The sequence below is a fragment of the Chiloscyllium plagiosum genome, unplaced genomic scaffold (assembly GCF_037043375.1).
Source record: "Chiloscyllium plagiosum isolate Xiang-an unplaced genomic scaffold, Cpla_swu_hap1 HiC_scaffold_23, whole genome shotgun sequence".
Lineage (NCBI taxonomy): Eukaryota > Metazoa > Chordata > Chondrichthyes > Orectolobiformes > Hemiscylliidae > Chiloscyllium > Chiloscyllium plagiosum.
In genome coordinates this window covers 40,562,088-40,588,327 of record NW_028270161.1, presented here as the reverse complement: position 1 = coordinate 40,588,327, position 26,240 = coordinate 40,562,088, and the positions used below count along the sequence as shown (strand labels likewise).

At 41.0% G+C, this 26,240-nt stretch overlaps 1 protein-coding gene across 5 annotated transcripts in view; it reads right to left on the bottom strand.

Moving 5' to 3' along the window:
- The window catches only part of bltp3b (bridge-like lipid transfer protein family member 3B), a 148,895-nt gene extending 124,671 nt beyond the window's left edge, over nt 1-24,224 (bottom strand). For 3 of the 5 annotated variants that reach the window (XM_087999554.1, XM_087999555.1, XM_043713654.2), the window contains exon 1: nt 24,054-24,224. In XM_087999554.1, the coding sequence (XP_087855680.1) occupies nt 24,054-24,097 (44 nt within the window). In that variant the 5' untranslated portion in view covers nt 24,098-24,224. The remainder of the gene's footprint in view (nt 1-24,053) is intronic. The other 2 variants (XM_043713651.2, XM_043713653.2) reach the window with 2 other exon arrangements.
- Between the last annotated feature and the right edge of the window lie 2,016 nt (nt 24,225-26,240).

Here is a 26,240-nt window from a genome sequence, read left to right as displayed (position 1 = left end):
GCACCCCAAGAAACAATATTCTTTATGAAGCTTTTGTTTTAATGCAGGTGATGTAAAAATCTTAAATATACCACTTCTTCCACAACTACTAAACTAAATACAGAAGAACTTAGTTGAGTGGTTCTCTCTAATTGAGGTCACCATCTGTCAAGTGCTTCACTGTCCCATCACTAATCCAGTACACAGCAAAAAGCACAGCCTAAAACACATGCATTGCAAAACAGAACAGCTCCAGCAGAAGGCAACAAGGAAAAAGGAGGAAAAGTAGGTTATCGACTCCATCTGGTCTGCTGCTTCATTCAATAACATATTGTGAACCTTTACATCAACTACTTTCCAGTTCCATCTCCCCACCCCTCAATTCTGGAGATAAAAAGGTAATTGATCTCAGCATCAAATGCACTCAATGACTGAACATCCTCACTGCTCTAAGTGGACAATTTCAAAGAGTTACAATGCACTGAATGAAAAAATTACCCACCTCAGTCCAAAGTGGCCAATTTTTTTAATCTTAGATTATGATCCCGAGTTCTAGATTATGCACCCAATAGAAATAAGTTTTCAACATCTTCACTTTCAAACACCAAGAATTTTATATTTCTATGAAATTACCTTTAATTCTTCTGCATTAGAGAATTTTGGCCAATTCTAGATATTTCTAAAATCACCCTGTTCAAAGATGCTATTGTACATGTCTGGCACAAGTGGGACCTGAACCCGGGAAGCCTGAGCCAGAGGCAGGGACACTGCTATTGCGCCACAACAGCCCCTTTTGGCCCATTCTACTCAGTCTCTCCTAACTGCATCCTGGGGATTCAGTGAATCTTGGGATCCTTTTTCAATTTTCTCTAGTACAGGTATTTCCTCTACTTGGATAATGAAGGCCAATAGTTGAATTCTTTACTCCGTGGCTTTAGGAAGCCAAAAATAGTTCATTTGCCAGATTCTGGTAGCTTGAGAACAAATGTCGGCAGTTAGCGTATAATAGCTTTGTTAACAAATCAGCTATGAGTTTAACTTTTTTGAAACAATAACTTTTTTAAAGGCAGCAAATGCAACTGGTTTGGCTTTGTGAAATCAGCCAATACAGTTAGATGTGTGGGTAACCTTGGGTGGCACGGTGGCTCAGTGATTAGCACTGTTGCCTCACAGCGGCAGAGACCCAGGCTCGATCCCACCCTCGGGCAGCTGTCTGCATGGAGTTTGCATGTTCTCCCCACGTCTGCAGAGATTGCCTCCAGTTTCCTCGTACAGCCAAAAGATGTGCAAGTCAGGTGGATTGACCATGGGAAATGCAGGATTGCAGGGATAAGATTGGGGGGGGGGGGGGGGGGGGGGGGGTCGCATACATCAGGGTGGGATGCTCTTCAGAGGGTGGGTGTGCACTCAATTGGCCAAATGGCCTGACTCCACAATCTAAATGATGCTATGATTTTAGGTAAATTTTATGTTTATTTGCAGTTGCCTATAAAACCATTATCTGGAGAGAGTTTCACTCTTCCAATGCTTCTTGATCCTGAATTTCCCCAGAACAGCTGCAAATCAGAGTTAACACATGCAATTGGCTCGTGTTCTCAGGTTTTCTTAAAATTCAGAACATTGGAACATTTAAAAACAAGCTTTTTCAAAATTTTTTTTTTCATATAAGTTGTTATTTAGTTTATTGAATTTACCTTCACTATAGATTTTGCCTTGTTGAATTTCAGTTCTGAGCAATTTCAGATATGCTTTTGAGTGTGCCCCTTACCAGATGGAAATAGTTTAAATAGCATTGTAGTCAACACAGACATGGTGGGCGAAAGAACTAGTTCCTCTGCTGTACTGTTCTATGTTTTAAGTACAGGCTGGGTAAATGGTGGATGAAATCAGTGTTTAAGGTGACGTGCAGATGCTGTTCAAATGTGATCATTTGTTCTTCATTGTGACAAGCTTCTTGAATGCTGATGGAACTGCACTGATCCAAGTAACTAAAGAATACAATCACCAATTTTGAACAAAACAGGCACTTTTCATCTTGGCAAAGCTTGTCCGTAAATCATTCAGCCAATTTTTTTTTTTTACAAAGGTTAAGGAGCTGGCCAAATCACAGCTCAATTAATCGATTAACATTTGTTAGATTAATTCTAGTGGTGAGAAAACACATGCCACATCATACAAAAATGTAGTGCTGATAAATTCAAGTGATACACAACCATTTTTGGTGTTCAAGTAATAATTTCACTATGCAGTTACGACAATGTACGTTGTTTCAATATTCAAGGACAGGCTGAGTCGCTCTGGGAAGAATTGAGGATTACCGCTAGAATATTAATCTAGAGATCCCTAGTAATGTTCTGGGGACCCAGGTTTACATCCTGCTATTGCAGATGGTGGAATTTGATTTCAATAAATGCCTGGAAATTAGGAGTCTAACTATGTCAATGTCCATTGACCACTGTCAACTGTCGTAAAAACCCGTCTGTCCATGAGGAAAGGAAACTGCCTTCCTTACCTGATGTGGTCTACATGGGATTCCAATCCACATTAATGTAGTTAATAAAAGATGGGTAATAAATGCTGGCCTGGCCAGTGATACTCACATCCCACAAATGAATAAAAAGATCAAAAGCAGACTCCAGATGTGGTGCGAAGTGAGCAACAATATGAAGTTATTCCACGATGCAGATCATATATGTCTATGGTGATCAATCTAGTTTTGGCACAGAACCTACTGAGGTTGAAGAGTTTTCTATCTAGATAGTATTTAATACTCATTTGCTTCACCTGTCCTAAAAGGCCAACTCCAAACTCTAAAACTTTAGATCTAAATTCCCTGAAACTTTTCACGTGCACCAAAGAGTATCAGTTCTTTGATGAATTGAATAAACACTCAGAAAACGCAAATAGTCCTCATGCTATTAGACAGCCTTGTTCAACAATTGACATTTTGATGGTGCCTGTTTCTTATCTCCTAATCGAAACAGTTGCAGTAATCCCATCACGAAGTTATGAGATTGGGATATTTACTGGATCGAATGCTTTGTACAGGTAGATAATGCAGTGAAGAGTTCCTGGTTGTGTTTTCCACACTTTACCTGGATTTCCCTGGCAACAAAGACCATGTCAGAAGGTTCCTCTGTAAGGTCTAAAGGACACAGTGCATCTCTTGTAGGATTTCCTCAGCCACAGGAAGGTGGTGGTTCAGAAGAATGCATGCTAGAATTTTCCCCACTATGAACAACATGGAAAGACACCGAAATAGCTCTCAGAACTTTATTTGACTCCCTACTTGAAGGCCAATACATATACATCAACTCAGACCTGATCAGTCAAATATTCGAAATCGCATTTATATTGAAGTAGAGATTCTGAAATACATTTAGCACTTATTTAATGTACATACGAACATAATAAAATAAGTCATTTAGTCCCACAATATCCCTCCACCATGCAACAAGATCGTGGCTGGTTTAGTTGAATTTCAAATTCCACATTCCTACCTCACCCAGATAGAACCTTAGATTCTTGGGATTTCAAATTCAGTGACCGTTCTTCAGAACTCTGAAGGGTAACTGGACTCAAAGCATTAACTGTGCCTTCTCTCCACAAATGCTGCCAGACTGAGTTTCTCCAGCAATTTGTGTTTTTGTTTCAGATTTCCAGCGTCTGCAGTTCTCGGTTTTATTGTACATTTTATTTCATATTTATCTCAGATCCTTGTTTGACAAAGCAATCAATCTGCCTTCAGGATCTATGATCCCACTTTCTGAGGGAGATTGCAAAGGCATAGATACTTCAGGAAAAGTCGTCTCCTCCTCTCTGTCCTAAAAGGGAATCCCCAAATTTGAAAAACAAAGACCCTAGTTCCAGATACATCCCACAGGAGAAAACATCTTTTCACCATACATCATGCCAAAACCATTTAGGATCTTACACACTTGAATTAAGTCATCCCTCACTCCTCTAAATTGCAATAGGAACAAGCCCAGTCCATCTAACTTTTCTTCAAAGACAACCAGCTCATTCCAGGTATCAATCTGGTGACTCTCCTCAGAACCACCTCAAATGTATTTGCATCCTTCCCAAAATGAGAGAAAACTGCACACCAATATATGAGATGTGGTCTCACAAATGCCCTTCATAACTGAAGCATAACATTCCTGTCACAATGAAGTACATCATTCCATTAACCCTGACTAAATGCTCCACATGCACACAAACATTTTGTGATTTATTTAAAAAACAACCAAGATCTGTCTGCATCTCAGAATTCTAAAGGTCCTCCACTTCAGTAATTTTCTGCTTTTTCATTCTCCCTGCCAAAGTGAACATCACATTATACTCCATCGAGCAGGAGAGAGACTGAGACTGAATTCACTTTGGTAATGTTGTATGCTGACTTGTTTTACAAAAGCCTCAGTTCACTACAAAGTATTGTCTGTTGACAGAAGCTGGCAATATTGCAGTCTGAAAACTGCATGTTTGCCAAGGAACATAACTCGGAGAGATTTATAAAGTTTTTTTCAAGTTATACAGAGACATCTGAGTTTTTTTGCTCAAATTGAGGGTGATTCATTCTGAGTGAAGATATAGGAACTGCTGGCTCTAAGCCATTAGAAATAAAATCCAATTGACTGGGTTACTGGCAAGCTAGTTGCAGTTTGTGGTTTGAGCTTCTGCCAAGCCGGAATCTGCAGAGCACCTTGATGCAAGTAACAAGACACCAAGAATGATTTCACCCTTACTTGAGCTAGATTTCATTCAGCTCCCAAAGGGAAAAACACAATATTTGAATTATTAAATGCCCTTTATTTAATATAAACCTATGACAATTCAAATCCGGTCACAAATTAATTCTTGGCATAGCTGTACATTAAGTACCATTATTCAACAGTGGAAACTTTATATTCTACGTTCTTGTATAGGAAAAACAAATGGTTAAGAAGTCGCCATTTATTTACTTGATGCACTGGAAACAATGCATCAAATCAGAATCTGTGAATTATTCATAAATGCACACAACAGGAACTTGAGACAACAGACTGGTACAACACACAACAACATAAGTTGAAGTTATTTTCCAGCCTCCTCTCCCAATCTCCTTCCTTTCTTTCCTGAGGGTTATGGTTCTTGTCAGAGCAAAATTCCAAATGCAGCAGAGCTCTATAGCTTATTCGATGTGCAAATCTTGACAGCAAGTATCAACTTAAGGACTACCAGCCACTTATAAAGCCAGAACTTTATCAATCTTATCCTTCAATCTTCATATATTTATGAATTTTCATTCTCTTCATGTTCTGTTCTCACAACCTACCAACTCCCTTCCACATCTGCCAGCAGAATAATGGTCATCATCTACCAAAGAAGTGATCATCATCAGATTGCCACTCTGCTCAAATTTTTATCTACGATGCTGCTACACATTTCTTAGACGATTTTCTGATCTTAGCTTTAGCAGAAATGTGGAGCACAGAATCCACCAGGAAGGACAGTCATTTCAGTGCTGTTGATTCAGGGCAAAAATAGGACACACCCACATTTTACAACACTGGCTAGCATGCAGTGAGTTTAAAGGTCAAGTATAAATGTCAATTAATGGGCAAATGGATGAGTGCATGAATCAGAGAACTAGAAGGAAAAGGTTGTAATGTCTAGGGTTAGTGTTGTGTCAGAAGAGCGACTTTGGAAGTGGAAAAGAAGGGGGTCAGTTGGATAATTAACCAGGAGTTAGACTAGGTTTTCTCTTTCTAATAATGTCTGCGTAACTATCCAGGCGAGGCCCACAGAACTGTCTGAAACTTATCGGCAATTACCATGGAGGTCATGCATCAGGACTTAGACAGGATCCTGATGCTTATCTTGCGTCATGTATGACAACATGAGCATCTCAAACAGCATCACTCTACATATATCCAACTTAAACTTGAATCTGCCATTTCCCTGTTTTTTAGGTTGCTAATCTCCTTTCTCCTGAAGATTGTTATGACTCTATTCATTACTTACTATGTGCTTTTTTTTAAAATCACTCTCAATTGCCCTCCTTATACCAAAGCAAGAAAATCTATGCTCTGCATATTGACAGGATCATAAATCTTAGGGGTTTAAATGAAGTAACGACAGCCAAAGAATCAAGATTCTGTGTTTCATTAAATGCTTTGATGTGCTTTCTGTAGATTTATAACCTTACTTTTAAGGAGGTCTGTGTTCAAGTCCCACCTGTTCCCAAGGTGTGTAATAACGCCTGAACAGGTTGATTAGAAAAATAGGTAGATTAGAGTGTTGCTGGAAAAGCACAGCAGGTCAGGCAGCATCCGAGGAGCAGGAAAATCGACGTTTTGGGCAAAAGCCCTTCATCAGAACTGAAGGCAGGGGGCATCAAGGCTCCACCTTGGAGGCTCCCTGCTTTCAGTCCTGATGAAGGGCTTTTGCCTGAAACATCGATTTTCCTGCGCCTCGGAAGCTGCCTGACCTGCTGTGCTTTTCCAGCAAGACTCTAATCTACATTCCAATTTCCAGCATCTGCAATCCTCACTTTTGCCTAGAAAAATAGGTAAACTACCTAGCCAGCATCAATCATACCCCAGAAACAATAGCATTTTAATTTCCCATGGTGACTTCATTTCCTATGGTGATGTCATTTCCTGCTTTTTTTTCTCAGGGGGTGGTAAATGGGATCCAAGTCAATGTTTATGTTGATAGAGTTCTGGTTAGAATGCCATGCTTCTCGGAATTCTCACACGTGTCTCTATTTGGCTGTCCTTATGATGGATGTGTTGTCCCAGTCAAAGTGGTGTCCTTCCTCATCTGTACGTAAAGATACTAGTGAGAGAGGGTCATGTTTGGCTAGTTGATGTTCATTTATCCTGGTGGCTAGTTTTCTGCCTGTTTGTCCAAAGTAGTATTTGTTAGAGTTCTTGTACAGTATTTTGTAAATGACATTAGTTTTACTTATTATCTGTATAGGATCTTTCAAGTTCATTAGCTGCTGTTTTAGTGTGTTGGTGGGTTTGTGGGCTAAAATGGTGCCAAGGGGTCTGAGTAGTCTGGCAGTCATTTCTGAGATGTCTTTGATGTTGGGGAAAGTGGCTAGGATTTCTGGATGTGTTTTGCCTGCTTGTTTGGGTTTGCTGCTGAGAAATTGGCAGACTGTGTTCATTGGATATCCGTTCTTATTGAATACGCTGTATCGGTAATTTTCCTCGGCTCTTCATAGTTCCTGTGCTGCACCTCATAGTGGCTCGTTGAAATAATGTTCTAGTGCAGCTTCATTTGTGGATGTTGGGATGATTGCTTCTGTTGTTCAATATTTGGTCTGTAACATCAAGGAATGGCAGTTTGTTGTTGTTTTCCTCCTCTGTAGTGAATTTTGTGCCAGTAGGGTATTATTGACAGTCTTGAAGATTTCATCTGATTTGTTTTGTTTAGTGATAACAAAGGTGTCATCCACGTAGCAGACCCAAAGTTTGGGTTGGATGGTTGGCAGAGCTGTTTGTTCAACTCTCTGCATTACTGCCTCCACTAAGAACCCTAATGGCAGAGATCCCATGGGTGTTCCATTGGTTTGTCTGTAGGTTTTGCTGTTGAAGGTGAAGTGGGTGGTAAGGCATAGGTCCACTAGCTTGACGATATTATCCTTGCTGATGAAGTTGGAGGAGTTTGGTGTACGTGTCTTGGGTTCTTCTAAGAGTGCAGTTGGTGTTTCCTTGGTCAGGTTGATTTTGATGGATGCGAACAGGGCTGTTATGTCAAAGGAGACCATTATTTCATCCTCTTCTAAATTGGTATCTTTGATAGTGTTCAGGAATTCTTGGGTGGGAGTGGATGGAATAGTGTGAGTCTTCTACTAAGTGGTTTAGTCTTTGGTGTAGCTCCCTGGCCAATCTGTAAGTCGGTGTTCCAGGTAGTGAGACTATGGGTCTGAGGGGGGTCTCCTAGTTTGAGAAATTCAGGTAATCCGTGGAGGCGTGTTGTGTTGGATTTGTCTGGTTTCATTTTTTGGAAGTCGGTCTTATTTAATTTCTCCACATTTCTGAAGTTTGTTGAGTAGGGCTGTGATCCAGTTCTCTAGTTATGGGATCGAGTCTATTGCCACTTGTTCTAAGTGTTGGTATCTGCAAGTGGTGCGTTCACTTTCTCAATGTAGTCTCTTTAATTTAAAATGACTATCAAGTGTCCTTTGTCTGCACGTAGGATAACAATTTTTTTTAAAGTCTTTCTAGTGCTCTCCTTTCTTGTGTATGGAGTGTTTCCTTCCTTTTTTCTGCTTAACATTGGTGTGACTGTCTGTCTGAAGGTTTGCTGGGTTTCTTCCATGACTTAGTTGTCTTTCAGTGTTGTCCCTAATGCTACTAAGAAGTCTTCGATGTCTGCATCCTGGAAGTTGTAATTTAATCCTCTTACTAAGACGGCTTTTTCAGTGTCTGTTAAGGGTCGGTCAGATAAATTTTATTATTCATGCTTCTGTGTTGCCTGTGTTATTATTTTATGTAAATTTGCCTAGTTTTTTTCTGCAGGTCTAGTTTTTTTCATTTTCCGTGTTTGTCGCTGTCTAATGTCTATGGCTTGTTGTACTGTGTCTGTCCATTCATCGTTTGTTGCATTAGTGAGTAAAGACTTTTGGCGCAAAATTTCCGGTTGAATTTACAGAGTCTACTGTGGGCAACTTTGGGTCCTTGGTCATCACTAAACAAAACAAATTAGAGGAAACCTTCAAGACCATCAATAATACCCTTACTGCTATAAAACTCACTAAAAAGAGAAGGAAAACAATATCAAATTGCCATTCCTAGATGTTGCAGTAGAGCGAACAGCCAATGGAGAACTTCAAACCAGCGTCATCAGGAAAATAACACATATGGACCAAATATTGAATTACAGAAGCAACCATCCCAACATCCACAACGAAGATGCATTAGAACATTATTTCAATAAGCCATCACACAGTGCAACACAGAGGAACTACTCAGAGCAGAGGAAAATCATCTATACAGCATATTCAAAAAGAACGGGAACCCAATGAACACAGTCCGCCGATTTCTCAGCAATAAACCCAAACAAGCAGGCAAACCACATCCAGGAACCCTAGCCACTCTCACCTACATCAAAAACATCTCAGAAATGACTGCCAGACTACCCTGACCCCTTGGCATCATGGAAGCCCACAAACCCACCAACACACTAAAACAGCACCTAATGAACTTCAAAGACCCTATACAGATAACAAGCAAAACTAATGTCATTTACAAAGTACCATACAACTGTAGCAAACACTATGTTGGACAAACAGGCAGAAAACTAGCCACCAAGATACAAGAACATCAACTAGCCACAAAAAGATATGACTAACGCTCACTATACCCTTACATACAGATGAGTAAGGATACTACTTCGACTGGGACAACACATCTATCCTAGGACAAGCCAAACATAGACACGCACGAGAATTCCGGTATTCCAACCGGAACTCTATCAACAAACAAATTGACTTGGATCCCATTTGCCACCCTCTGAGAAAAAGAATAGGAAATGATGTCACCATGGCAATGACATCACCATCCCAAGGAAACCCAAACACACAAATAGAAAGTGGGCTATATCACCAGTGCTTCATCCAGATACTCACTGAAGATGTTACCTAGTATGGTGACGCAACAGCTGAAAACGAATGTTCCAGCTCAGTGAGCTAAACTACATCCAAAACCTCAACCTGAGCTACAAACCTTCTCAAAACCCACTAACATTTAATTCTCAACAGCATTATTTATTCATTTTGCTTGAAATGTTAAAGAAAATGGTCTTACCTAAACACGTTGGTATCAATCACTTTTTATTGCACATAGATAAATTCTGGACTTTGACTAAGAACAAGAACCTTATTATAAAAGTATACATTTAACATCCAGCTAACATACACACATAGGAGTAAATTTGGCATGTGTCACACAGTACTTAGGTATCACAATATTCGAAATGTTCCCATTTTAAGTTCAAACACACTAGATGAACAATTTCCGCTTGTCAATAATACTGAAAGTACTGAAATTCGCTCAGAAGTTCACATTTTGACTGCCCACATCATCTTGTTCAAAACTGTTTTTAAGGCAGGAAATCATGTGTGCAATGTAGAAATTCAGTGGGATATCACTGCCTCAAATTACTCTCCATAGCTACAAAGCAACTCTTCCAAATTCAACATCTTTACAGTTTTCACTACAGAAAATACAGGGATAGAAAATTCATATAATTCCAATCTTGAAATTATAACAGTCAAAGTTTAATAATTATTCATACAGCTCAAATTAGACTAGAAACATCTAATCAAAAACCTACAACTGAATCATGACAGCATTTGTTTTGATTTAGAAAATGAGATTTTAAAAGCAATCAATTTTAATCGTCTCTGACAGCTTAAATTTTCCCATCCACAGCAGTACTAGTATATTTTAAAATTGGCAGTTTTGAAAGAAAATGAAGTTGAATTGCTTAATTGAAGACTGTGTGACAGCACCGATTAAATTATAATTATACCCCAAATGTGAGGGAGCTAGAAATTTAGGATCACACCAAATAGTTTATTACTGTCCTTTCATTTAAAATTCCGTTAACTGCAGTTGGCAAAACTACATAAAAATGATTTATTCATGATATGGGTAATGTTATACTGTTAATTAAAATGTATTGTTTCAACTTAAGACAAAAAAAGGTGGTTTCAGAACAAAAGGTATTATATATGGTGACCACATAATCTTGGTTAATATTTCAGTGTAGAGCTGAAGAAACACTGCCTTGTCAAAAGATCCCGTCTTTTCAATTATATGTTAGAGAGACTAGGCCTGCCTGGTCAGAAGCGTGGAAACAATACCATAGAACCAACTGAAGGGAAGATTTACTAATGCAAGCAGTTTTCCTCATCACTCTTATCAGTGCTGTTCCCTGCCGTGTGGAAAACTGCCCACATGTTGACTTTCAAAACAACGATGACAGCAAAAAATAATTAAGTAGATGTGACATTATTTAGATCGTCCTGAGGAAGAGGTGCTATATAACTGCAAATAGGTCTGAAATGCATTCAAGAACATGGAGGCACTTAAATGCCCTCCTTGAATAATGATAGATCTTCAAAATTCTGAATCTTAGGTCCTATTCCCAGTCCGCAGCTAACATTGCACTTCTGTCAACCTTAACCAGCAGTGACTGAAATGATCAAGAAAAGAAATCCAAAGTAGTTTTATCATTGGTAGAGCATCACTAAAATTGGTTAATTCAGCACAAACAAGGAGTCTAACTTTTAAACAAATGAAAATTTTGAAAATAGCAAATAAAAGTCAAAATGACCAACTGCCAAATGGAAATGGAATCACACAGAAGTGTCTCATGCTATTCAAACATAGCTAATGGAAGGCCTGCCAAAATGTCATGCTTTATCACTTTGAAATGGGCATTACAGCAACTAATGTTGAAATAGCCCCAACTATTCGAAGTGCCCTATAGTTACAAACCAAATATTCAAAAAATAGGAGGTTGATTGGCTCAGTTGGCTGCATGGCTGTTTGCAAAGCAGAGTAATGCATTATGGGCTGCACGGTGGCTCAGTGGTTAGCACTGCTGCCTCTCAATGCCAGGGACTCTGGTTCATTTCACCCTCAAGGGACTGTGTGTGGGGTTTGCACATTCTCTGCATGTCTGTTTCCCCCCCCACAGTTCAAAGTTGTGCAGATTAGATAAATTGACCATGTTAAGTTACCCATTGTGTCCAGGGATGTTCAGGCTAAGTGGATTAGCGATGGGATAGGGTAAGGGAGTGGATTTGGATGGGATGTTGTTTGGAGGGTGGATGTAAATTTGATGGGCTCAATGGCCTGTTTACAAAGTGTAAGGATTCTATGGTGTGAACAGCATGCATTCAGTCCCTGCGTCAGTGGAGGATACTGTGATGGATTCACCTTTTCAAACTCTCCCCTCACCTGTGGCATGGTGATCCCCAGGTTAAACCAATACTGGTCATCTCTATAATGATGACATAGCAGCCCCAGTAAGATTATAGTGACTGTTATTAAAAGGCATATGCACTTGAAAGATAGTTATTTCCTTGTTTGTTTTGTTACATGAAATTTACAACACACAAATCAGCAGCTCAGCGCATGAAGTGCAAATCAGTATTAACCTCTAAATGAGCAGTATTTATGATTACACGTACTCACTTATATTCTATCATTCTTTCTTCTTTCAACCAGTATATTTTCAACACTGTGTCGCTGTGGTCTCCTTCAGCCATCAACTCAAGCAGTACATTCCACAGCACTGGATAAATCCCTTACATTTCAAATTATATCTAATCCCCTCATTAAGGGCCACTTAAATCAATTATATCCTTAACTCGTTTAAACATCTAGCAAATCACATCACAATCTCCCCAATTCTAGCAAGAATTAATTAACGAATGGGCTTTGACAACAGATGAGTGAGTAGGCCATGTTGAGAGTATAGGTGAAAGTGAGACTGCCGATGCTGGTGATTAGCGTTTAGAGAGTGATGCTGAAAAAGCGCAGCAGGTTAGGCAGCATCCAAGGAACAGGAGAATCAATGTTTAGGGCAAAAGACCTTCATCAGGAATGAGGCTTGAGCCAAGGTGGTGGTGAGATAAAAAGGGAGTGGGGAGGGGCTGGGGTACGGTAGCACTCTCACTCAGCTCACTCTTGACTCATGTTGAGATCATACACAGCTTTGCAGAACCACGAAAGTTCTGTTGTCAAATCAGTCCCAGACCTTCCAGCACTTAAACTTTTTTCAGCAAATACTAGACCCTAAACAAGTCAAATACTGTAGAAGTTGTCAATCCAAATTTCTGAAGTGAAAATGAATGCTGGATTGCAAAAGCAAACACCTTCTTCACTAAGGAAGTTTTAAGGAACTGTGGACCTGCTCTCCATGGTCTCTTTGATCAGCAACACTCCCTAGGACCTTACCATTAAATGTATAAGTCCTGCCCTGATTTGCCTTTCCAAAATGCAGTACCTCACATTTATCTAAATTAAACTCCATCTGCCACTCCTCGACTCATTGACCCATCTGATCAAGATCCCATTGTACTCGGAAGTAACCTTCATCACTGTCTGCTACACCTCCAATTTTGGTGTCACCTGCCAACTTATTAACCCTACCTCCTATGTTCACATCCAAATCATTTATATAAATGACAAAAAGCATGAACCCAGCTCCAATCCTGGTCTAAGTCCCCTGTCTGAAAAGCAACTCTCCACTACCACCCTCAGTCTTCTACCTTCGAGTCAGTTCTGCATCCAAATAGCGAGTTCGCCCTCTATTCTGTGTGATCTAACCTTGCTGACTAAGTGTATCATAAGGAACCTTGTCAAAATGCCTTGCTGAAATCCATGAGGATCACATCCACTGCTCTGCCCTCATCAATCCTCTTTGTTACTTTTTCAAAAAACTCAATGAAGTTATTTTGGTCAGTATATTGAATATAGGAGTAGGTAGGTCATGTTGCAGCTGTACAGGACATTGGTTAGGCCATTATTAGAATACTGTATTCAGTTCTGGTCCTCCTGCTACAGGAAGAATGTTGTAAAACTTGAAAGGGTTCAGAAAAGATTTACAAGAACATTGCCAGGGTTGAAGGATTTGAGCTACAGGAAGAGGTTGAATAAGCTGGGGCTATTTCCCTGGCGCATTGGAGACTGAAGGGTAACCTTACAGAGGTTTAGAAGGTCAGGAAGGGCATGGATAGGTAAAATAGACAAGGTATTTTCTCCAGGGTGGGAAAGTCCAAAATTAGAGGGCACAGTTTAAAGATGGGTGGGAATGATTTAACAGGCACCCAAGGGGCAACTATTTCATGCGGAGGGTGGTTCATGTATGGAATGAGCTGCCAGAGGAAGTGGTGGAGGCTGGTACAATTGCAACAGTTAAAATGCATCTGGATGTGTATATGAATAGTTTAGAGGAGTATGGACCAAATACTGGTAAATGGGACTAGATTTATTTAGGATATCTAGTTGCCATGGCGAGTTGGACTGAAGGGTCTGTTTCTGTGCAGCATTTCCCTATGCCTTTATTACTCTTAAACGCTTACAGTATGTACAGTACTAGTTAGCTTAATTGCCAGTATGAAGTAAAATTGAAGGTTAGATCTTAAGCTAATGGATTCAATTGCTCATGGTTCTTTCCTTGAACTTCATTTGGGAGATGAAGGAAATGAAAAAAGAATGACCTTTGTTACCAAAGTGTATTTTGTGCAGTGATTATTTTGAAACAGAATAGAACTTATTCTGACTTTTCTATTTATAATGAATTATGGCCTCCATCAACAATTCTTTGCTCTTTTGTTCTGCTCCTCCTCATAAGCTGTGCCCATGATGAAACATCACGGAGCTGAAATGGCAACTCTACCTGACTGATTTTCTATCTGCATTTCTGTTCTGCATTTTCTGCTTTTATTTCATATCTCTCTCTCACATGGCTAAGTTGGTTCAAAAACAAAAATAATTTGCTCCAGCTTTGCCAAAATGCAAAACTTTAATGTACTGTTTCGATTAGCACCGTTAAGATCTTTCAAAGTTATTCAATTGTAATTTGATTCTTCTGCCTTCTTTTTGTTATGAAGTTGAAGGTGTGTACTGTACCTTTAACAGAGAGTGAAAGCTGAAAGCTGGCATGCAACTGTCATGTGACTGACTAGCAGTCACAGTGTGCTGGAAAATAAAAAGATGTAACCTAGATACCTCAGTTGTTTTCACAGCAGTTCAAATTTAACCAGTTTAAATTGTGCCCCAAGATACTAAAACCCAACTGAATTTGAATTTTACTGTTTTGACAACATCAAACCAATGAGAAAATCTGACGTTTGGGGTATTACAAAAAAACCCGGAATTTTGGACAATTGGCCACAAAAAGCACCAACTGCCATTGAAAGACTACTATTCACCACATTCTCTGACAAAGGTACCTTTTTCATATGAAACATCTTTACAGCAGAAGACCGAAGGTGACCCAGGGAGATGTACAAACAGAGGAAGATCGACACCAGAGACAACAGCCGCTCTCTGGTTTTGAAAATTAAGTTCTTGTAAATTTAATATGGGCTTTATTGGATAGGTATATTGTTATTGAGTTGGAATTAGATCACCAATATTTAAGAGAATGGAGGCTTCGTGTTGTAAATAGTTGTTTAATGTTCACTTTTAGCATTAAAGGATAAAATTGATATTTTTGTTCAACAGTGGAATTTGGGTAGTTCTCTGTCCCTCATACTTTAACAGATTACGAGATAAGATGAGCCTTTCTGTGTGTTTGGTTAACTTAGCAGGAGGGTTTACCACCAGGTCGTAACATTTTCCATTCATTTTTCTTTCTCAGGAGCGCAACCACAAAAATCTCCATCACCCCACTGTTTCTCCAAATGTTAAAACAAAATATTTTCCTTTCCCCCACCAGTCCAAAATAACCCTCAATATGGTTTGACAATATGCCTGAAATCCGAATTACAAAAACATATCACCACAGCTAGAACTGGAATGAAGATCTTGCAGTATATCATTCCATACTGTACTAGTGCAATGTACTATCATGCTGCCTGACCTTCTCTCAGCTCACTTTATTATTGAAGTCTTTCCTCTACCTCTTATTGTTTAAAAAAATCAGATGCAATTAACTTTCAATATAAACGTGAGCACCAGAAACACAACTCTTTTGAAACAAAGAAGCAGGTTTATGCTGCTTTCAGAACTGATGACACATGTTTGACCCAAGTGGATATCAGGTCACACTCATTACTTTAAGCACCAACTAAAATAAACCTCCTGCTGTATCTGGTGGCTCTCCATTGCATCATGTGGAGTAAATTAAATTTCAGTGTAGGAATGACAATCTTTTCACTTGTCACACTCTTCCAGACAAGCATGCTAGGGACTGATGTGAGATAATGTTTTACGTTCTCTTTACTAATTCACCCACCAGCTTGCTATGTTCATTATTACTGGGTTCCCTTTCATTTATTCATAACCATTTACTAATCCATTGTTTACTACAAGTTTTATTCATAAAACTGTGTTTTGTAGTATATTTTACTATTACAATACAACCTAAAATTAAAACATCCCTTTCAACCCATTCACCTTAAACCTCGATCATGCCGGTTTCTACATCAAAAGCTACCTTTGAATTAGGTGTCAATATCCTAAACAATACCATCCCCATCAAGTCTCCACAAACATTATAATATTAATTCAGCCCTTACCAACGATCTCCAGGAACGGAATAGATTACAAAAAACCAAACAGTTTCCCCAATTAGTATATACTTGTTAAATGCCTTTTAACACTGTTGTCATGTGAAATTGAATGAATGAATGAATGAAACTCACATCAGCAAATCAGAAACAAATCTCACAACCCAGCTGTGGTAATCAGTTTAATATCCTTTATTAAGTATAGGTACAATTTCTAACTTATTTAGTCATGGGTTGGAGGTAGGGTGGACAAAGTTAAAAACCACACAATACCAGGTTATAGTCCAACAGGTTTATTTGGAAGCACTGGCGTTCGAGGTGTCACCTCTTCATCAGGAGTGGAGTACAGAGGAACCTAGATTATCCAAATACCAATTATCCGAAAATTGGATTATCCAAAGGAGTTCTTGAGGTCCCGATAGAAACATTACATCAAAGACCTGCTTCCAACAGTGATCGCGTCTTTTGTTGACAGTGATTAAACAGGCACCATCTCTAAATGGCTGACCTCTCGTCCTCTCTCCCCATACTCTTCCCTGGAGTTCTACAGAGAGGTGTATCGCAAACCCCCGCCCCAGATAATCTCTCTAGGACAAACATGGAACCTGTCAAAAAGTTGTGTGTGGGGCTGTGGCTGTGTTGTGCTTGCGTGCATGCGCGCGCTATTTGGAGACTTACCCCAGAAAAGCAGCTGCAGTAGCAGCCTTGTTGTTGGTGTACAGTCTGGCTGCCCCAGACAGGGTCGGGGCGGGTAGGGCAATGTTGGACAGGGTTGGGGAGCAGGGGGGGTAGCGTTGGATGGGGTTGGGAGCTGGGACGGGTAGAAGGCGGCGTTGAACAGGGTTGGGGATCGGGGTTGGGGGGGCAGAGGTGGGTTGGATGGGGTGCAGGGGAGGACAGGGGGCACTGTTGGGGGCAAGGGCTCAAGTGCTTTATTGGACTAGATTAGGGACGGGCAGTGTTGGAACGGGTTTGGGAGAGGGTGGGCAGTATTGGGGGTGGGGTGTCGCGCACTGTATGCTGCTGCAGTCTCCTGAATGGGGAGCAGATTTTAAAAACTGAGTCCGAGGAAAGGCATTTAATCATCTCGTAAGCAACAATTTGATTTCAGATAGTCAACATGGTTTCGTCAAGGGCAGGTCGTGTCTCACAAACCTCTGAGTTTTTTTTGAGAGGGTGACCAAGCATGTAGATGAGTGTAGGGCAGTGGATGTGGTATACATGGACTTCAGTAAAGCCTTTGATAAGGTTCCACAAGGTAGGCTGATGGAGAAAATGCAGAGGCATGGAACTGAGGGTGATTTAGCAGTTTGGATTAGACACTGGCTTTCTGGAAGAAGGCAGCGAATGGTGGTTGATGGAAAATAGCTGGAGTCCAGTTACTAGTGGTGTGCCACAAGGATCTGTTTTGAGACCACTGTTGTTTGTCATTTTTATAAATGATTTAGATGCAGGCACAGGTGGATGGATTAGTCAATTTGCAGACGACAGGGGGAGTAGTGGACAGTTTGGAAGAATGTTACAGGTTGCAGGGGGACTTGGATAAACTGCAGAATTGGGCTGAGAGGTGGCAAATGGAGTTCAATGCAGCTAAATGTGAGGTGATGCACTTTGGGAAGAATAACAGGAAGGCAGAGTACTGGGTCAATGGAAAGATTCTTGGTAGTGTGGATGTGCAGAGGGATCTTGGAGTCCATGTACATAGATCTCTGAAAGTTGCCTCCCAGGTGGATAGTGCTGTTAAGAAGGCATACGGTGTGTTAGGTTTCATTGGTAGAGTAATTGAGTTCCGGAACCGCAATATCATGTTACAACTATACAAGATGCTGGTGCGGCTACACTTGGAATATTGTGTACAGTTCTGTTCGCCCCCATTACAGGAAGCATGTGGAAGCATTGGAAAGGGTGTAGAGGAGATTTACCAGGACGTTGCCTGGTCTGGAGGAAAGGTCTTATGAGGAAAGGCTGAGAGACTTGGGTCTGTTCTCATTGGATAGAGACATACGAGATGAACAGAGGATTGGTTAGGGTAGACAATGAAAGACCTTTTCCTAGGATGATAACGTCAGCTTGTACGAGGGGGCATAACTACAAATTGAGAGGGGATAGATTTCAGACAGATGTGTCAGAGGCAGGTTCTTTAAGCAGAGAGTGGTAAGGGCGTGGAATGCCCTACCTGCTAATGTAGTCAACTCAGCCACATTAGGGAGATTTAAACAATCCTTAGATAAAGGATGATTTTGGGATAGTATAGGGGGATGAGCTGAGAATAGTTCACAGGTCGGCACAACATCAAGGGCCAAAGGGTCTGTTCTGCGCTGTATTGTTCTATGACCTCCCTACTCCTGTATTCAATATTCTGACCAATAAAAGAAAGCATACCAAACACCTTCTTCACTATCCTATCTACCTGCGAATCCACTTTCAAGGAGCTATGAACCTGCACTCCAAGGTCTTTGTTCAGCAACACTCCCTAGAACCTTACCATTAAGTGTATAAGTCCTGCTAAGATTTGCTTTTCCAAAATGCAGCACCTCACATTTATCTGAATTTAACTCCATCTGCCACTTCTCAGCCCACTGGCCCATCTGGTCAAGATCCTATTGTAATCTGAGGTAACCTTCTTCGCTGTCCACGACACCTCCAATTTTGGTGTCATCTGCAAACTTACTAACTATACATCCAAATCACTTATGTAAATGACTAAAAGAAGAGAGCGAGACAGTCTACAAATAAGAACCAACTGAATGGCCAGCTAAACTGATCATAGTCACATTGCTCAAGAGAGCCAGGTCAGAAACAGAATAATATAGTATTCGAAGAATAAGGCTACTGGATCTTTAACATTTCTCACTTGAACAATAAACTGCTGATCACATCATAAGCATAGTATTCCGATAACATGGCACTGTCCAAGAACTGCACTAAAACATCAGCTCCGTTATTCAACTGATGTGATATTTGAAGAAGCCATGATTTTTGTATCACTGAGCTAATCCAAATTATCAATACAGAACAGGGACTTAGGAAAAAAAAATAATTTTTAATTCAGCAACTGCTATGTTAGTATCAGCACATCACAACAAGCATGGTGACTTCCAGACTATCAAAAAAGTAGCTATTTTTGGCCACCAGATACAGAATAAAATGGACGGTACCATAGCCATCAAAATAAAATATTGAAAAGAGATACAAATTGTACTAAAAACCAATCTTCATTGTTGTCATCAAGCAATCAGTTCTGGTAAAGTCAAGAATGAGATGTTGTTGATCTGAGCAATGGCTTTTCCAAGTGGGACACAAATGTTTTCAGCAATAAAAAACGTAAAGCTCAAAATAATTCATTGTGATGTCTAGTAACGACAGCAAAATTTTGAAACTAAACCTAAATCATCTGGGGAAGTTTAAGTGAAGACAGCAACTCTATTGTTTGAACAATTCCATTTATTGAGACTAGATTTTCTTGAGGAGAATCACACAACAAAGCTGTGGTGAGGATCACAACTTTTACAGTCCATATGTCTGTACAGGTACTTTTGTGGGAATTTCACCCTGACATAAACACTATACAATCTCTCAACAAGGAAACAATGGAATGACCTGTGTAAGAAGGACAAAGTGCACCTGAATTGGAAGGGAACTAACATAAGATAAGGCAAACCTTTTAACAATAATATAAGATTATGTAAATCAGACCTACTTCAGATTTCAAATCCACCCAAAAATGCTGTCCATCTCTACAAAACAGTATGAAAACTAACATGCTGTGCACACCACAAGAGAAATTCGTTTGAAGTGGTGTCATTTTTCTTTCAGTTATTAAGTTACACTTAGTTATTGTTTTCAACGTATCAGCTGATGTACTTCAGTAGTTTAGCATTGCCACATTTTTTCCTCTGATTGTTCTATCCTTCATTCCTCTTCACTGTCGCTAGCATTTAGATCACATCAAGCAGGGCGAGGGTGAATATCCCTCTGTGGGTTCCAATTATGGCTGAGATGAGGCGGAGGACCGCAAGATGGGTTGACTAATGCAGGTGCACTAAAGCCTTAACTCTTCTGGTCATACACAGTACAATCAAATGGCTCATTTGCACAAAGCCTCCTATATTGCCTACTTGTTTTAAATAATGTGACATTTATATAGGATTCCTTGCTCACCAACAGACTACAAAACAATACACTTAACATATTTTGTTGACTGTGAATGATTTAAGTGTATTGTTTTGTAGACAAGTATACAAACTAGTTTGCTCACAACAAACACCCACAGAAATAAGGCAAATGACTAGCCCATCAGTTTCAGGGTGTGAAGTATTGCCCAGACCCCAGGAGAACTTCCTTTTTTTTTTAAAAAAGGAATGCTTGAGGATCTCCCTACTATCCAAGTCAAAATGTAGATACGGTCTCTCTTTAATGTTTAAACTCAAAGACAGCACATCCAATAGTACATCACTTCCTCTGTACTTTACCAAATTCAAATTAGATTAAGCACTCAAGTCTTGAATAGGGTTTGAATGCACATCTTTCCGACTCCAAAGCAAGAACATCACCATCTTCTTTTGAAGCAATGACGACAAAGTTAGGTCTCCTTTATATTTGCTTGGATATGGCAACCAAGACCAGTCTTCTTCATAATATAGCATTTCCCCAAAATTGTACCACCTGCTGAGGGATGGACTATAAGCAATAACTGGAGTATGAACAGCTCATCCTGCAGAACTAACAGACACAGAAAGTTTCCGTTGTATTGGATTGTACCAAGCATGCAAACCAGAAGGAAAATTTTCCATATCATTCAGTTTTCAGCCCAAAGAGGATTATGAGACGTTAGGTATTATAAGGAGCTATTAACTAGACAAGTAGGACAGTTATGATAGACGACAAGGTTATTTTGAGCTCAAAGTTTGGCATGTGACATCTGTACAAGTATCAGGGTTCCACTTTTCAATCTCAGCCTGAATAAAAGGATTTGCACTAATTTTCATTGGGTAACTAATCACAGAAACATCCTCCTGAGCACTGTCAAAGATGTAGCATTATAATGATATAGCACATACAGCCTAAATTTTTTGGAGAAACAGTACATTGAATCTAAGGGAAAGGTTAAAGTTGGGTGGACTGTTGTGTCAACAGTGTGGAGCTGGAAAAGCACAGCAGGTCAAGCAGCATTCAAGGTGCAGGAGAATCGACGTTTCAGGCATAAGCCCTTCAGCAGGAATAGACTGTTATGTGACCAAGGCTAACCTCCTCATCTATCAGTGTTGACCCCACTAAGAAATTCTAGAAGAGATGGAGTCCCTCAATCTAAATCAGAAGGAAAATGCATACTTGCTTTCCCTGGAAACTACCTCTATCTATCTGAAAGCTGTGCACTCAGTCCTGGCACCAAGAATAGGTGTGCAGAATGTTCAAGTATAAAACCATAAATTACAGGTCCCAAAAGGACATGAAAGATCTTAATTTAAATTCAAGTCGTGCTTGGGTGGGCCTCACTAAAATATGTAAACAAGCATGCAAACAACTACCTACCTTCAATTTTCAACTGATAACAGCAAACTTCTTTCTCATTTGAATCCAGTCACAAGGGATTGGTCACTGCACTGTCTCAGTCAGTGATTGCCCTTCATGCAGCTTACTGCAGGATGCGTTACAGTTCTGAACAGGACCATCTTTCGCTGGTGCAATATTTACACTAAAATTTCCAACAGTTTTAGACTTGCATGAGCTGCTGGTCTATGTGGTTTCCTGACACTTGTGCTTTCCTGACACTTTCAACGGTAGATGTAGCCCTGCCAAATGTCTACTTCCCAGACAAGCATGTTACAATCCAAGTTATTTGGCCAACAATTTAATTTGGCAGCAACATCCTCAAATTAGGAGTAAGGACTCAAAATTTCAAATATAATCTACCTCCTGAGTTCCCAGGAAAGGCAGACTTGTGTTGTGAGCTAAATCCAAGTCATTTAGGCCTGAAAAACCAAAGCAATAATATACCTAATAGAGAAGTGACTTAAAAACTTGAAGATAGTGATTAGATCTAATATGTTAGTAGTTTAAAAATGATCTGAAATATTTTATCATAATATTTTCTACTTTAAAATATTAAATGATGAATATTGCTGGTGATTGCTTATGGCCCACAAGAGGGTGGTGATGATCAGTTTCCTTCTTTAACCGCTGGATTGTGTGGTCAAGTGCTGTTTCATAGGGAAGTCCAAGATTTTGACTGAATATCAATGAAGGAACTACAACACATTTCAAAGAAGTGAGTAAGCATCCATTTTATCAGAAGCAAAGCAGAGGTCAACAAAAAGCACAAGTCTTTTTTAAACCATTAATTTGTACTTAATGTCAATATTAACTGTCTACTGTTGATTGCCACTGAGAAAATGATGCTAAATTCTTTTCTTCAGCCACTGCATCTATGTGAAAGTTATACCAGTTTAGTACAACTGAATAGTGTGCTGGGCCATTTCAGAGCAGAGTCAAGAGTCAACTACATTAGTGAATTGTCATAAGTATGCCTGGTGAGGTAACAATGACAAATTTCCTTCACTCAACAATATGGTAGTTACATGTCCACCTCTTGTTCTTCCAGATTTATTTCAGATCCACAGTTGGAATAGTGTTGCAGCTCACCGTCTCTCGTGTTGTTCTATTTAATCTCTTATTTTTAAAAATAAAGATTGTTTCATGGTTTTTAATGAAAATGATGGATTAGGAGAAAGTAACACTAACAGCACTTCCAGCTTTGACCAAATCTCAAATATTTTTGGTTCACTAATCAAAGGACGGCAATATACCCGAACTTGTGTCACCCTCACACTGTTTCGCATGACAAGATGGCAGTAAATCCTACATTTTTCGTTCACATTTCCTACTTCTATGTTAAAAAGCTGACATGACGTCAAAAGCCCTGAAATCAAGTGAAAATACTTCAAATGATTCAGCATGTTGTATTTAAGGTACAACCCTAACTGAGTGTGACATCATCTATTCAGCCGACAGGTGTATCTGCAAAACATGGCAATCCAGTTTCAAACCAGCACCACCTACAATGATGCGTGTGTCTGCGCCAACTGGGTGTTCAGCGCAAAATATCAGTGCGATGCTTCTGTCCCCACGCAATTCACAACAGAACTCCAGCGGTCATTTAACGTACGATCCCAAATCTCAGCTCAGCATTTGAGCTGTCTATTTTCACTGAGGTGGAAAACATGCACAATGACAAAGCTCATTCTCTCCCTCCCTCTCCGCCACGCTGAGTTCATTCTTAGCTGGAAAATCTGAACCAAGCGAACAGTTTCCACCCGTCTCGACGTGTCACGAACACAGTCTGAAACACTAGATTCCCATCTGTAAATTGGACCATGAACTTATCGATGCCGCCCGCAAGACAAATCACCAAAACCCGCCAGTCTCTCTCGCCAAATCCAATTTGGGAGGGAAAAGTTTTCTCCGCTTCCCTTGGGCTGTCGGTTGTCATTTATTTCTCTGAAATAAAACACCAAGAGAAGAAGCTTTCCCCTGCGCTCCGATGTCGATAATTATTTGACCGATCTCCCTGTACATTCCTCTCGTTATAAACCTGACTTTTGCCCTGCCTCGACCCATCCGTTCTCTGGGAGGTTTTGTGATCAATTTATGTAAAGAACGGGTTCCTCAGTACATAACGGACCAGTTGGTTCAATAATCCGGCAAATACCGCCGCCCGTGCGTGAGGCGGGGACCGCAGCCGCCCACCCCCAGCCCCTGGCTCGGGTCGAGCGGGCCCGAGGACAACATCTCGGTCGCTCGGAGCTGTCCGTATTTACCGCCCACTCACCTGGACAAATGCTTCAGGATCTGCTTCTTGATGAGTCCCGCCATCGCTTACACCTTTTCTCCGAAGAAGGAACTAACGAGCCTCTTTCATGACGGATACTGCGGTGATTTGGTCGCGGAGGCGGTCTCTCCCTCCGACACCCTCACCGCCTCAGTCCGGAGCGTCCATTACTGTTACCCGGCAATGTGACCACCAGAACGAGGCTAGCGGGGCAGACTAACCCCCCCCCAGAACGAGGCTCGTGGCGCAACCGTCAACTCAGAGCGAGGCTTGCGGGGCGACGGGCAAAGCTCGTGGGGCGGATCTCCCCGGATCCCAGAACAGAACGAGACTCGCGGGGCTAAGCTTCCTCCAGAGCGAGGCTCGCGGGGCAGAGCATTGTTCCTTCCACAATGAGAGGACCCGCGAAAAATGAAGGTGCAGCCAAAGTCAATCTTTACAGATTCTCAGCAAGAACAAATTAATCCACTCGCTCGTCCTTTCCCCCCACCTGTGCCTTTTTTTTTTGTTATGTAATCCCGTTGTGTAAACCTCCATCGAATCTACATTTTCTTGGAGTGCATTATGTTACATAGAATCGCCTACAGTGTGAAGAGGCCATTCAGCCCAACAAGTCCACGCCAAACCTCCGAAGAGCATCCTACCCCGACCCACCCCATCCCTGTCACCCTGCATTTCCCATAGCTCCCTGACCACTATGTATAATTTAGCATGGCCAAATTACCTAACTTGCAGATCTTTGGACTGTGGGAGGAAACCACTTGGCGGAAACCCACGTAAACGCAGGGAGAACGTACAAACTCCACACAGTCTGGAATCAAACCCAAATCCCTGGTGTTGTGAGGCAACAGAGCTAACCACTGAGCCATCCATATGTTCATCATAATGGTCTGAAAATCAATTGCTCGTCTAGGCATTGATTAAGTCTGTGGGTTAGTTTAACTGTAAAGCATATTTCAAGTTATGAAAAAAAGATATCACGATAATCCAACTAATACCTGAAGAAATTAAATTGGACATGAACCATTAACTTTGTTTATCCACAGATGCTTTCAGAACATCTGAGTTTCTCCAACACTTTTTGTTTTTATTTCATTTTTCCAATAGTTTTTATCTGATTTCTCTATGTTTGTGACACGCAGACCAAGCAGATTAACTGCCAGATTCTGGATTACAGTGGTGCTGGAAAAGCACAGCAGTTCAGGCAGTATTCAAGGAGCAGGAAAATCGATGTTTCGGGCAATAGCCCTTCATCAGGAATACAGGCAGAGAGCCTGAAGTGTGGAGAGATAAATGAGAGGAGGCTTCGGGTGGGGAGAAAGTAGCATAGAGTACAATAGGTGAATGGGGATGAGGATGAAGGTGATAGGTCAGGGAAGAGGGTGGGGGAAGGTAGCAAAGAGTACAATGGGTGAATGGGGGTGGGATGAAGGTGATACGTCAGAGAGGAGGGTGGAGTGAATAGGTGGAAAGGAAGATAGGCAGGTAAGGACAAGTCATGGGGACAGTGCTGAGCTGGAAGTTTGGAACTGGGGTGAGGTGGGGGAAGGGGAAATAAGGAAACTGGTGAAGTCCACATTGATGTCCTGGGGTTGAAGTGTTCCGAGGCGGAAGATGAGGCGTTCTTCCTCCAGGCGTCAGGTGGTGAGGGTGCGGCGGTGCAGGAGGCCCAGGACCTCCATGTCCTCAGCTGAGTGGAAGGGGGAGTTGAAATGTTGGGCCACAGGGCGGTGTGGTTGATTGTGTGGGTGTCCCAGAGATGTTCCCTAAAGCGCTCTGCTAGGAGGCGTCCAGTCTCCCCAATGTAGAGGAGACCACATCGGGAGCAACGGATACAATAAATAATATTGGTGGATGTGCAGGTAAAACTTTGATGGGTGTGGAAGGCTCCTTTGGAGCCTTGGATGGAGGTGAGGGAGGAGGTGTGGGCGCAGGTTTTGCAATTCCCGCGGTAGCAAGGGAAGGTGCCAGGATAGGAGGGTGGGTTGTTGGGGGGTGCATGGACCTGACCAGGTAGTCACGGAGGGAACGGTCTTTGCGGAAGGCGGAAAGGGGTGGGGAGGGAAATATATCCCTGGTGGTGGGGTCCATTTGGAGGTGGCGGAAATGTCGGATGATTTGGTTTATGCGAAGGTTGGTAGGGTGGTAAGTGAGCACCACCCTCGATTAACTGCCATTGCCACAGCA